Below are 13,823 nucleotides of genomic sequence, written 5' to 3' on the forward strand. Positions count from 1 at the left end.
GTAATGGAGAATGGTAGCATTGCATCTGGATGCAGTTCACCACCCTGTAGTCTTACAGTACTTCTTGAGAAGTATTGTCCAAGAGTTTTTGCTGGGCCCTACTGCAAGTTCAGGTTTATCCTTCATTTTTCCCACCATACTGGTGCTACATTTTTTCCCTCTCCATGTTCTTATGCATTACATAAACTGGACATGAAAAATTAAAGATAATTAAATTGTCTTAGTTATCAAAACGCATAAAACTTTGCAGTAGACACCTCAGCTGTTCCACACAGTGATATAAACATTCATTAAAAAGTCTAGGCAGATTAAAATTCAAAGAATATTCCAGTAAGATCAATTCTGCAGACTTAAGGCAGACACTGAAAAAACACTAGAAGGTACGAGTACATGGAAATAAAGAACCAAAAAACAAAACAAAACAAAAAACTCACCAAAGAACAGATGCTCATAAAAAATTTAAAAAAAAATCACAAAGAATTTTGATCAAATCAGAACATCCAATTTGAATGTTTGGGGCGGGCGGGGAAACAGCATTCCTATATTTTTCTACAAACAAAAATGAGTTCTGACTTTTTAAATGTACTTCCCTGTTCTTTTTTTCTAAAGAGAGATGATTATATCAAAAAGATTCTTCTCACAATGCAGAAAATTTATTATTAACTAAGGTCCAAGAAGTTCTGAAAGATTCAGCAACCACACTGGCAAATGTATGAACTACTATTATTATCTCCCAAGCTGCCTTCAGGAGGATTTAGTAATAATGTTGCTAAACACATTTGAAGTTTTTCCTCAGTTTCAAATTAAGAGTCAATTTAACAACACATATTATAAAAATCTTCTACATAATTTTTGTTTATTTTCAGCTTATTATTAATGCACTAGATGTTACACCTTGCCTCAAATGTACATTGTCATTACATCCTCTGGGAAAAGGACCTACTATTGGTAAATAGATGTTTCTTAAGGTTTAAAAATAGCCACCATCCAATTTCCCAGTGAACGCAGTCCTCCTCCTTTTGGAGAAAAAAAAGCTTAAGTTAATATATATGAAATTTTTTACAGCATACTTGCTTTATCAGAACTGTTTAATATTTAAAAAATTATTTTAATATTTTAAAATATTTAAAGTTAATATACTTATTAAATAAACTAATTCCTCCCTATCAGCGTTAACACTGGTAAATTATGCAGTGCCCAGAAGTTACCACATCAACTGGACGAGGACAGTGGGCATGCCCCAGGACAGAGACTGACTTGGGAAGTTCTGTCTTTTCTTCACCCAAGACTGGACAGTTTCTGGCATTTGAGGGGGAAAAATAACCCTAGAGAAAAGCCTGCATTTGTTTTGTTTAAATGCATTTTAATAGCTTGAGTGGGCAAAAGCAGTCTTTATTCTGAAAACTGAAGAACTACCAAACAGACAAAAAAATCCTTCTTTGACCTGAGGACGAGCTCCAAACACCTCATGTGAAATCTCACTGTGGGATAGAAGCAGTATTTGAAACAGCGTGAAAAAAATATCTTTAAATACCTGTCTTAAGCAATAAACACATTTAAAAACCTTCAGTTGCAGAATTCTGTTATTGATTTTCATATGGAAAATGTATGAGCAGCATATGTAAAACTGCTCAAATCATTTTGCTGTTAAACAAACAAGCACATGCCTAGAGGGGACAGAATAAATTAACTGTTCTCCTTATGATGAATAGCATTAACTTGCTCTGGCTTGCCAAGTCAGTAAGCGGTGTGAATTTAATGGCAATTAGCCGAGATCAAAGTTGAAGTACCATGAACAAAGTAGGTAAAACTGACAATATCAAAGAAGGGAAGTATATCATGGGTGACTGAAAAAAATTACTTAGATTTATTTAGAATGTTTGGAGCTGTTAATAGAAAAGGACAGATCCTTACACAATGTTTATTTTCAAAACAGTATTACTGATTAAGCAGATTTCTAGGAGACTGCTTTCATGGGTAAATTGGCCAAAAAACCTGATAGTGAAGTAAACTATTCTGTAATAGCTCCCATTGTGGACACGCTGCTCAGAATTATATTTTCTCAAGAAATTAAACTCTGAGTCAAAGTCAAGCATTCTCCCTCCTACCTGGCAAACAATTTATCAGCTATTCAAAGCAACAGAAAAAGTTCACAGGCGTCAGAAAAAGGCAGAAGGGGAGAGAGTTCATGTATTTTACATGCAGGAGGCTTTAGGGACTATTAGTAATAGGAAAAATATTCCTCTCATTAGATCTACATGTCTTAATCAAGACTGACATAAGAAAACCTATAAATTTAAATTATACATGATTAATCTGGGAAAAAACAGCTTTAGGGATTTTTTTAGTGCTTAAGGAGACCTCCACTTCAACATAATATTAGCAGGAATTAAATTCCTATCTCAAATATTAGATGCTTAAAAAACCTACAGCATGCTCACTAATACTTAATATATAACCACCATCACTGTAAAATTCCAGGCTTCATGTAATACCTTCCAAGCAGAAGTCTGAAAATATTCTTATGGTAATTCCCATAGCATTTCACATGGATGGTAACATATATTTTTACAGAAAAACTGATACATGGAGAAGTTAAATAATTAGCCAGGACCAGTAAGTTAATAGAAGAAAAAGGAATTAACACAAGACAGTGTCTTTCTACTGTAATCACTAGCCCATTCTTTTAACATAGGTAAAATAATAAAGAATGAAAGCAAGTTGCAATGCTGTTTGAATTGCACACGTTAAACCTAGGCACAAAGAAATGGTCCGGTATAATAAACAGCAATATACTTTTGACCTTAACCTGAAGGGTAAAGACCCGGCAGTTCTTCGGCAATTAGTCACTGAGGCCTATGAGATATTTGCTTGAGCAAGGACTAAATTTCTCAGAAGATCAAAAGATAACTGGTGTTACACTCTGCCCTAACCAGACCCAGCTTCACACTTTCCATTACTTATTTACATTGATCTTATGACTATTTTTATAGAGCCATCAGAATAAGTGTGCTTTTACTCTTTTACTGATATTTGTTTAATTAAGTTAATTAATTACAGCTTAACTGAAATATCGTACAAAGACCTCACGCAGCTTTCAAAGTGTAGGCTGAATCATAATCCTTTTCTTTTTTTCTTTTAACTAGCAGTAAGGATGAAGTCAATAAATTGTCAATTAATAACATACTTGCTTTGATGGCTCTTCAGTAATTTACTTTCATACCACTTCATAAATTTCTTAGGAAAACTTCTGGGATTGCTGATACAGTACCTCTGCCATGGGAAAATTTGGTTTAAATCTGCTCTGCTGCCAATAAACCAATAAGACTAACTGGCTGATAATCCTCCCACACTACACTGTTTAGGTATATGCACTCAACCAGCAAAAGTTTAATTTGTTCCGCTAATGGCACAGAAAACTACTAAAACTTATTCACCATATAAATTTGAACTTCAGTCTGCTACTTTTTGTTATTCCTTAGGCAGAAAATTCAAGCTATTGAATGCTTTGTAATTCAGACTATTTTATCTTTTCCTTGATCCAAAGCATAACGATAATAATGGACACTATCAGTAACTAAATATTAAACTGCACTTCACAGAAGAAACATATTAAAAAGCCTTAGAAAAGTCTGAATATTTGCATTGGCACACTGACATGCAAGGCACATTCTACCATTCTAAGTAAGTGTAACGTTATTCTTAAACTACTGCACTAAAAGCAGTGATGCTAGCCACCTTTTACATATTTCCACCTGCCATACTTAATAGCTTTTGTCTAGGATTTCCAGTGGGATGACACGTATCTTTATCAGGTACAGCCTATTTGTTTGGAAGATAATTTAATTTATAAGAGCACACTAAAAATTTAGTAAAGAAGCCATACAAAGCTCAAAATACTGATTTTCTCTAAAGTTATGTTGATAGCATTGATACAGGTTTATATAAACTAAACCATCTATTATGTATAAGATAACATGGCATGCAAACTTCATTTAAAAGTGTTGCAGCTGCCATATATTCACAACAGGCCAAGGCAAGATGGAGTCATGTAAAAATTCCTAAAATAACTGTGAAGAAGCTATTATGTCACAAGACATTTGATTATTACCCTATCTTATGAAGGAAAAACTACTGGAGAATATTAGAAAAACTCAATCAACTACTACCCTATTTTTCTGTCCCACCATATATGAGGAGAGTTTGTCTGCATTTCCCTAAAAGATGTCAACTACTGACAGAAACTAGGTAGGAATTGTCAAAAACCACCAAGTGTTTGGCTGGCATTCTTCCTGGGGTACGAAGAACTAACTGGCGATTTTCCAAAGGGACTGAGTTATGGATAAAGGAATTAAAGAAACTGTCCTCCTGTTCCACTTGTAATCCTCTGGGAAACAAGAGCATCTAGAGCTAAAAGATTTACATTTTCTCTTAAGTTGTAGCTCTCTGATATATTTATAGGGGTAGGTCAAGCAATGTACCATGGATTACAACATTATTTTTCTAAGCTTTCCTCCCAAATATCTACAATACTCAGAACATCCTATTCACAGATAAAATCAGAATAGGTATCTTGTTCTCTCCTTACACTTACACACATGCATGTATATATACAGGTACAGCTAAACATGAAAATATTGAGGAAAATTATGACAGCTGTCTAGTAAGAGGTAATTAGGTATTCCCACTTTTTTCCAATGGTAATTAAGAAATCAACTCTGGCCATTCTGAATTCTTATTTTGGCATTCCAGTTTAAGAACTGAATGGTAGGAAGAGTGCTTTATCTCTCTTTTAAGAAAACAAATAAAATTCTCTGGAAAAAGGAGTAGGCCTGCAGGCTGGGTTAGCTTCACATTTTCACTAGTTAGAAGAAATTTTTTTCTTTGTTACACTAGTTCTGCTTCTCTGAAGCAGCAGCTGTAGGAAAGCGTCTGTGTTCCAATGCTGTTGGGATTCATGGCCCTGTGAGGTGCGAACCCCGAAACAACTATCCACAAAGGCTAGGTCAGAGGCTCAGGAGCACACAAACAGCAGTCCTACATGCTGGCTGCCATGCTATGAGCCAATAACCTCCCCTAGAAAGAGCATTAAGAAAAAGTAACATACAGAGGTATCTGTTTTAGGCAGAAGTGGCAGAACTTTGCTTGCCCCATGGCGGAAGGCATGGCAGGAACGCAGATGTTGCTTTATTTCCTCAGAGCCAGGACCAAAATGCTGCTGTAACTGATCCTGAGTTATAGTGGCTCCCAATATAACAGCATCCACTCGCAAGCTTTTCACTATGAGACCTCACAGAGAATGAATGAAAACCATTTTGTTCTCTCAGCATTACCTCATGCTACTTTTGTACACATATGCTTCTTAATTACTAATTTCTATGCTCTTAAAAACAAATGTTCTGGAGTCACTTGCTCAAGTATATTCACACCTCAATATACAGAAACCATTTATTGGAGCTAGCTGGGCTGCTGCCATTGAGAAGATGTGACAAACTGTGGCAGCTAACACCAAACAGAGCCAAGCCACAGGCAAGGCTACAAGGGTTAGTGCATCCTTCTTGCAAATATCCCTCCATCATCCTCTTGGAGCAACCCAGTAGAGTACCTCAGTGAAGAAGAGCAATGCAAACCATTCCAAAATGTCCCACTTTGCATAACAGTGCAAGATAAATACTGTCCTCCCTGGCTGCATCTCCAATACCTCTAGTAGTGCTGCCTTGGACAAATATCAGTGAAGACTTTAACCATCATACTTCTACCTTCCAGGTGGATTATTCTTGCCTCTCAGTTTTCCCATTACCAGGAAGGAAGGCTCAATCTCTGAGTTTGTGGCTTAATTTGCTGCCACTGTATAGAAAACACCTGCTCCTTCAACCACAATTTTGAGATAGTGATTTTCCAGTGGAAAAAAACAAGTTTGTATGGTGCATGTTAGAGATGCCCTGTTCCAGGAAAGAGACTGAAATGAAGTACAAGGAATCTTAATTCTACTTGTAACAGAAACAAGAAGGAAAAAAACTAGTTGATGAATTCCGGAACAGTCCTTAAGTAAGCATCCCCTGCAGTCTCACCAACTGCTGTAAGACGATTATGAGTATCTCTGAATAGATACAACATGGAAATTGTTGTCTGTCCCCGAAGTGCAACACAAATACAGAGTTCACACTGCTCTTACAGATATTTCAACAAGCAAAAGTAGGTGTTCCCCACTCTCACTCACCTCGTGTCATGGCAGCTTGTACAATTCCTGCAGCAAAAGAAGAGTGGTTACTTTTGTACTGTTGACTTGGGAAGTGTGAGGATACTTGAGACACAACATCTGGCACTTCTTATTCAAAAATCTCTGACTCAAGTGTAATGGGATGCACACTCTTCCTTGTGCAAGCATTTGAAGAAAAATTAAAGTTGAACAGTTAATTTCCTACACGTCTATCTTTTCAAAGGAAACATGGTATCAAGCTGTGAAGACAAGGAACCTGGCAATGCAGTCATTTGCAAGAGACTGTGCAAGCTGCAACATCCCAAGAGTGCAAAGAGACAGACATCCTTTTAGTACATGGATTTTACCAGCTATTATACTCTTATATCCTTAGTGAGCACGCAGGTAGCATTTTTGAAATTGTTACCCATACATGTGCTTTATTTTGATATTTAACAAATCTATAGGATTACTACTCCCTCATTACGAGCACAATAAAAGTTAGAGGAAAAAAAATCTATGTATTATAACAAAACAAATAAGGTCTTAAAATAAAGTTGGAATAATTTGTGTATTAAAAGTGTGCAAAAAAGCAGATAAATATTGTGATTCTTAGTTCCTAAATGCTCAAATGGCTCCTGAGACTAGAAAGTCTTGAACTGAGGATGCAATGATTACTATAATACTAACCTTGGTTAGCAATTAAATGATCACATCTCCCTTTGGACTAAAAATATAGACAACAGCTAGTAGCTGACATCTCACTTCAACATTTTACAGCTGCTCTAAAGCAAAGACTTTAGACATTTGAATGCATGCATGCATCTTATTTTCCCAGGATTTCAAAGTCCACATCCAGGCTGCTGCTCAGCCATTATAAATGAGTAATTCAAGTAGGGCATGACTGCTTCTTGTATTAACTTGATAAAGATGTTTCACTCGAAGTACATCAACAGTTGTGTTAAGTCATCCCTTTCACGGGCTTATACTTATTCTGCGTTATGTTACCAGTGAAGAAATAAAAAAAAGTATTATTGGCTTCACATTATTATAAAAGTCTTTATACTAAATATAATTAGTATTGTGAAGATTATTATTCTATTTTCATTACACCTGTTTTCAGAACTCCAAAATAAAATCAAATATACCTTAATTATTTCCTGTTTTTTTAATTAAAAATAATTCCATCAACTGATTGCAACCTGCACTAAAGTTTTACTTCATTAGTTTAGACATGCAACTGCTTAGAGGACTGATATGTGCACTTTAAAATACGCACATCTGTTTCCAGAAAATTCCATTATACTCAAGATTATTTTCTATTTGTCAAGTTTTCCAAAAGTTGGTTTAAAAATACAATTTTAAAATAACACACTAATTTTAAGTTTATCTTTTAATAATGAATCTATAATCAAACATGTACAAAACAACTATTTTGCAATAATCTTTATGTCCGAAAAATATTAATCCGGGGCTTGGGGTACAATATCTTTTAAATACTACAAAGACATATTGAACATCTTTCATCTTCTTGCATGAATTTTCAGGTCACAACCAAGAGAGAAGATTTGCTCAATACCGAATTCCTCTTTCTCTTATCACAGCATGGACATTATAAGAGAGCTCAAAATTAGAGGGAGAAGATAATTCATATTCTCCTTTCATTAATTTCTTTCCATTGAATAGATAACCAAACATGAACATAGTTACACTAAATATAAAAAATATACCGTTCATATAATCTTTTCAAAGCCCAGTGAGGAAAAGGTGACCACTTTATTTAAAAGATGATTAATTACATCTGCATGATTACCCTCTATGCCATGGACAAATACAGAACAGAAAAGAATACTATCCAGAAGTGATGATCCATCACATGCACTCCATAACCCTGCTCACTAATGTTGAGCCAAACACTGTATTTAATGCTTCATTAGAATCAATCGTATCTTTTCTTATTTTTCTAATGAGAATTGTTTCTATTTACAAAATTTCCATTATTTTCTCCATTTTGGGGGGGGGGGAATCCCTATGACAGCCAGTTCTAATATTATACTTTATATTGTATTTAAGCAATGTTTCTGTATAGTTTTAAGTAGTTTTATTCCAGAAATAAGCCAAGCATAGGCACTTTTGAAGGCAGGGGGAGATGGAAAGAGGCAGTCAGCCTCTGATTTATTCAGATTATTATTCTGATATCTAACATTAATTTTCAGATTATACTTCATTTTCATTTATGGTTTGTATCATATTATTAGAACATGGTCTTTTTTTCATCTGGCATGACAGCTAGTTAACACTGAAATTCAGAAAGATGCAGCTCAAACTCTGATCGGTCTGACTCCTTTCATGTCCACCTTCCCACAGGCAGTGGGCTATTTTTCCAAGATTTCTGGACATGAGGTGGCATAGTCAAAGCTACTACTCCAGCTTGGCACCAATCCCAGGCAAATGGCCCAAGAATCTGTACAGTGACAGATGATGCATGCGGGCTAAAAGTGGAAGAGTTGGCAGATGCAAGCGGACTCTTACTGTGCCAACTGTAAGAGCTGACACGTTTGTTCGGGACTCCCCATCCTTTCAGTTTTCATTGTCAGGGCACCCACTCCTCTGTGCATAATCATGCAATGTTCTCATTAAGTTCAGATAGTACAACCCCAAAATGATATGCTATTCTGCTTACAGACATAAAGAATCTATTTGCTAAACCTCTCGGGGAAAATCACAATTTTTTTTTTTTTTCCCCCAGATCTGTCTATTTAATCTTGAAAATACATCAGGAATTAGGAAAACACTTAGGAAAACAAGACTTTGCATTAATTTGCTGTGCTGTAAATGGAGCTCAGTATCAACAATTAGCAGCATCAGCAGCAGAGTGTTTGAATGGGAACTCAAGACTCAGGTCAGCAAATTACTTTGCTCCAGCAAATGTTTCTGTCTTAACTGAACCAGCTGCAAGATTAGGGCAACACCTAGAATCTTCTCTTTCAGAACCGACTTCAGAAAAACAAATTGGTTTTTTTTCAAAATGCCTTTTACTCTACTGAAGAGCATAAATCAGATTAAAATTAAGAATTAAAAATATTTAGCTATATAATTAAACTATATATCCACTATAATCCTATCACTGCATTTCTCAAACAGATTTAGTACTCCATGTGATACTGAGAATGTCACGATATCTCAAATATACAGTATTTGTGTTTGAAATTGCTGTACTCAGAAATCTGTTATATAGAGATACTCAACATTAAATGCTCACATTATATAAATAGGCTAATTTTAGCTATTAAATACAACTGAAAAGTTACACAGTGCACTGTTTTCCTTGTATCAGTTTTAAGTACTTCTGCCACCTTACATAACAAGTACATACACGAGTATCTTCCACGTATTAGTTCTATTTCAGTGCACAGCTAAAAAGAAAATTAAATCAGCTCATATAGCGCAGAAGAGATTAAATGGTCTAAAGGTTAAAAGTGACTGATGGTTCCTGCAATACTAATTTCTATATGGTTTGCAGATTTTTGATTAAAATAGAAATTGATTTTCAGAAGCTTCACAGCACATGAAGAAAATGAAACTAATTTAAATGTTTCTGAAATTGTACACCTTAAAGATAATCTGACCAAAATAATTTTCAGTTTGGTCAACTATAGGAATATGTCTTAGCTTGGGGCTCATCACTGGGGTTATCTAGTTGAATTTAAAAAAAAAAAAAAAAAAAAAAAAAAATTCATCAATATACTGCCAAGATTCTAACCTGCTTTGTCTAATCCTGGCTGTGAACTGTTGCTTTCTACATAAAACTAACTATTCAGTCACTTGGGAATGGCACACCTTTATTTTGTGACCACAAATGGCCATTTGTAACATCATGGAAAGGAACTTCTGTGGGAACTTCAGGACAGTAATGTTTGGGTGGAAGGGGGCAATGTGGTTGAACACTCACTCTGTGTATTTAAGACTGCATCCTAAACCATATAAATGAGACTGTTAGTCCATTATGTGTGTATTATAACCAGAGCATTGGAATCTTTGGAGTGACTTGTAGCTTCTTTTTAACCTACTACAGAGCTGAACCATAAAAATTACTGAGAAAAAAAAAATTTAGATTTAGAAACAAATATATACCTAGACCATAACTTCTGCATTAAAATAATGCAGATACTTCATTTAATGCTGGTTTTCATCAAATGTGCTATATTTCTGTTCAATAAGATGTTATTTAATCACTTGTTACGAAAATCTGAAAAACAAAAATTGACCTGGTCAAAATGCATTTATATTTTACCACCAAAAGTGTACTGGTATTCAGTGATATCTATTTAGCATTTCATTACAAAAAAACAGCCATGTTATATGAATCATTTACATCACCAAAGCGGTAGTGAGAGCAATATAATTCAATTATAAAACCTGGAAACAGTTTAAACACCATTTGAAAGTAAACAGTTACAGTCCCTTATGCCCATGTCTGGGAAGCGTCCAAATGGAAGTTAAAGATCCCATGGCATTTTTTCAAAATGAGTAGGAGCTATCCCAATATGTTGGCCAACATACATTTTCTCAATTAAAAACAGATTTCAGTGTCCAAAGCTATGTGTCAGCCATTGCTGAGCGCCTATGCCTGTCACATTTCCAAAACTCTCTGCACCATCAGTAAGTACCTAGTCACCTTGTTTTTCCAGATGCCACAAGTGGAAAAGGTGAATGCATTTTCATAAATATATGAAGCACAGATACATTATCCTATACTGTTATGGAAATAGAGGTTATCATTTGAACACACACTTAGATTTTTTTTTTTTTTTTTTTTAATACCGGAAGTGTTAAATATGACTTTGATGGCCATATGAAACACTTTGATACTGCCAGATTGTAAAGTGAACAGAGATCTATGGAACACACATGCATAGACACAAAATAAGCACAGCAGAGATAATCTCATATCTGCCATTCTCTAACTTTTACACATTTAATGAGTTAAAAGGTTTCTTAAAAAAAAAAAAAAGTTTTTTTAACAACTTTTTTTTTTAGTTACTTCTACAGAATTTTCTAGGTTATGCACTGATTAAAGAGAAGGTGGGGAGAGTTTCTTTACGCACTTTAAAGGCTGCCTATCCCATATTACCCACCACTCAAGAGCTCAAATCTTCAGTTGCCAATACTGAAGCACAAACTCCTATCCCAAGAACTACAAGATCAAGTACATTATCTATAAGCAGAACGCTATTATCCTGAGTTAAAAGAAAAGAGAAAGTGAGGCAATGAGTTTCTAAAGAAAAAGGTATTAACCCCGAGGAGAATCAGGCTTTCCAGCTCCCTCGCTCAACCGATTTCCTAGTGCAATGTCTCAGGCTCCTGCTATTTGGAGTTGAGTGCCCATCTTCATTGTCCAAGTTTTGTTCTTATTTTGCCCCATTACCAAACTCTTAAGTGATACTATTAAGAAAAGGAAATTGGAAAAAGGCAAAAGCACTTGTTTGGCTAAAGATATTACTCTGTTGACTTCCATAGTGCAGCTGAACAGTATCTCTCACAGTCAGTCAGGCTTGAAAGAAAAACAGAACTATTTTCAGGGAACTTAACGACACAGGCTGATTTTCTAACAACTGATAGGACAGAGTGTAGCTTTTTGCTTTTTTCTTTTTTTTAACATCAATTTTTCAAGTACCATTTTACAAAACTCAGAATCCTATTTAGGCACAATTTCAGAATTCTAGGGTACATGTATTGCTGAAGGATTTATGGCATATTGAGAGAAACCAAATGCAATGTAAGCAGAGAGATGAAAACACCTCTTCCACCAAGAGGACTTGCAGAATAACTTGATGGAAAGTTGAACAAGCTGCCTTATTCCTGCATTGCGCAATTACCTTTCTGTAACCAGAACTTACTGCCAGTTGCCAGAGTTATGCAACCCACTGGAAATAATGTTAATCTAGTTAGCGTAGTATAGTATGTCCCTCCCTGTTGCTGCTCCCGTGGACATGAAATTCATAATTGGAGCTAGTAGAGCAACAGACTGCGCTTGAGGACAAGTTTACTTCCCTCTCAGAAAAAGTAGTAAGTGCTGAATCTTTGTAAGACAGTAGATACAGAGGTATTCAGGTCTATATATAATACTTGATACTTCACCTGGCTGTAGCGCACAATATATTGAGCTGAGAGGGTAATGGGGGAGGATGGAGCACACACAAGCTGGTAAATGTACAAAATTAAATGCATTTTAAAAGAGGCTTTTACTTTCTCAGACAGGTATTAAATAACTTGCATTTCCCACTGTTACCAACTTGCTCTTCCCCACGCCATCCTCCCGTCCTGAACTGCTCGGTAGTACCACCATCTGCTGCCCCGACTTGAACTTCTGATAAAATTAAAAGATGTAAGACATTTTGTTTACTACAATCAACTAATTTCAAAATCATGAGAGAGAGAAAGCGAGGGAGAAATTGCATTACCACAAAATACTTCTGCCCACAAGTTCTGTAACTTGGAAAATTTCTAAATTTAGTCTCGCAGTTCAGGCATTTGAACTGTTATTTTTAATCTGATTTTTAAAACTACAGGACATTACTAGAAAAAATCATCTAAAAATGTACACTTATCTGAATTTAAATTCACCCTACTCCAACATAAGACTACATGAATACTGTGTTTTCAGTAACTTATACTATTAGCATTCGTATTTTTCCAAGGCAAAATATGAGAATAAGCCAGATTTTAAAAGCAATTAAGAGGATATAAATGTTGTGCGCTGCAAGAGCACAGTTCTCAAAAGACCAGAGTCCTGGCAACTATCATAATCCTTTTGAAATTGTTCATATTAAGATTAAAGATCACTTTGTTCCTCTATTCCCACAACTAGTTGGTATGGTAAAAAGATCAGTCCCTGAGTTTTATATGTAACATCTTTAACATTTGCTCTCCTTTCTGTGCATGTGATTAAATGTAACATTTTGAAATCCCAAAGTTCTGAGAAAAACATAAATCCTTGTCCACAGCTGCTGTTTGACTCTGGAAACACATGCATTTTCTTTTCAAGCATCTACCATCAAAAAATCCCAAAGGACTTGAACTGGAGAACACCTGCATCTCTTCATTTAGTTCCAATAACAGAGTCTAAACTTCAAAATTACAAAAATAGATGCTATGTTCAGCTGCAGTTACATTCTGCCCCTAATTCCCGTGAACAAAAATGCTAAGAGCATGAAATCATTCAGGCAAGCTCTGTCATCGAGAGGATAAGATTTTTTGCACCAGAAGCCCAGTGGGAACTTGATAGAAAACTGGCAACAATTACAGATAAAGTACATAGTGAAATCCTCAGAGAGAGAAAAGGAAATGTAATAAGATAGATGGGTATAATTTTTACACATTTATGCCCAAACCACAAATGTGAATTGTCTTTAATTACTCCAATATATTAAGCGTTTTTACTCATTCATTGTGCCAAATCTTTCAAAAATACTCCAAACTAGTTTATGGATTCCCTTTTACAAGTTTTTTTTTTTTATTATTTATTTACTAGCACAAGCACTCACTTAAATTAGAACTGAGAACTTAAAAAAATATCATTATTCCAGCTTTAAAAATCCAGACTTTGCAGTGTCCCCAGTCT

The 13,823-nt window shown here is 35.3% G+C and overlaps 1 protein-coding gene across 14 annotated transcripts in view; it reads right to left on the reverse strand.

The window, feature by feature from the left end:
• VPS13B (vacuolar protein sorting 13 homolog B) overlaps window positions 1-13,823 on the reverse strand; it is a 485,731-nt gene that overhangs the window by 311,109 nt on the left and 160,799 nt on the right. For 8 of the 14 annotated variants that reach the window (XM_082316762.1, XM_082316761.1, XM_082316756.1 and 5 more), the window contains one exon: window positions 6,221-6,247. The exons of the other annotated variants lie outside the window; for them this stretch is intronic. In XM_082316762.1, coding sequence (XP_082172888.1) covers window positions 6,221-6,247 — 27 coding nt within the window. The remainder of the gene's footprint in view (window positions 1-6,220; window positions 6,248-13,823) is intronic. 14 annotated transcript variants of the gene reach the window in all.

Source organism: Platalea leucorodia, assembly GCF_965183815.1.
Source record: "Platalea leucorodia genome assembly, chromosome: 1".
Taxonomy (NCBI): Eukaryota; Metazoa; Chordata; class Aves; order Pelecaniformes; family Threskiornithidae; genus Platalea; species Platalea leucorodia.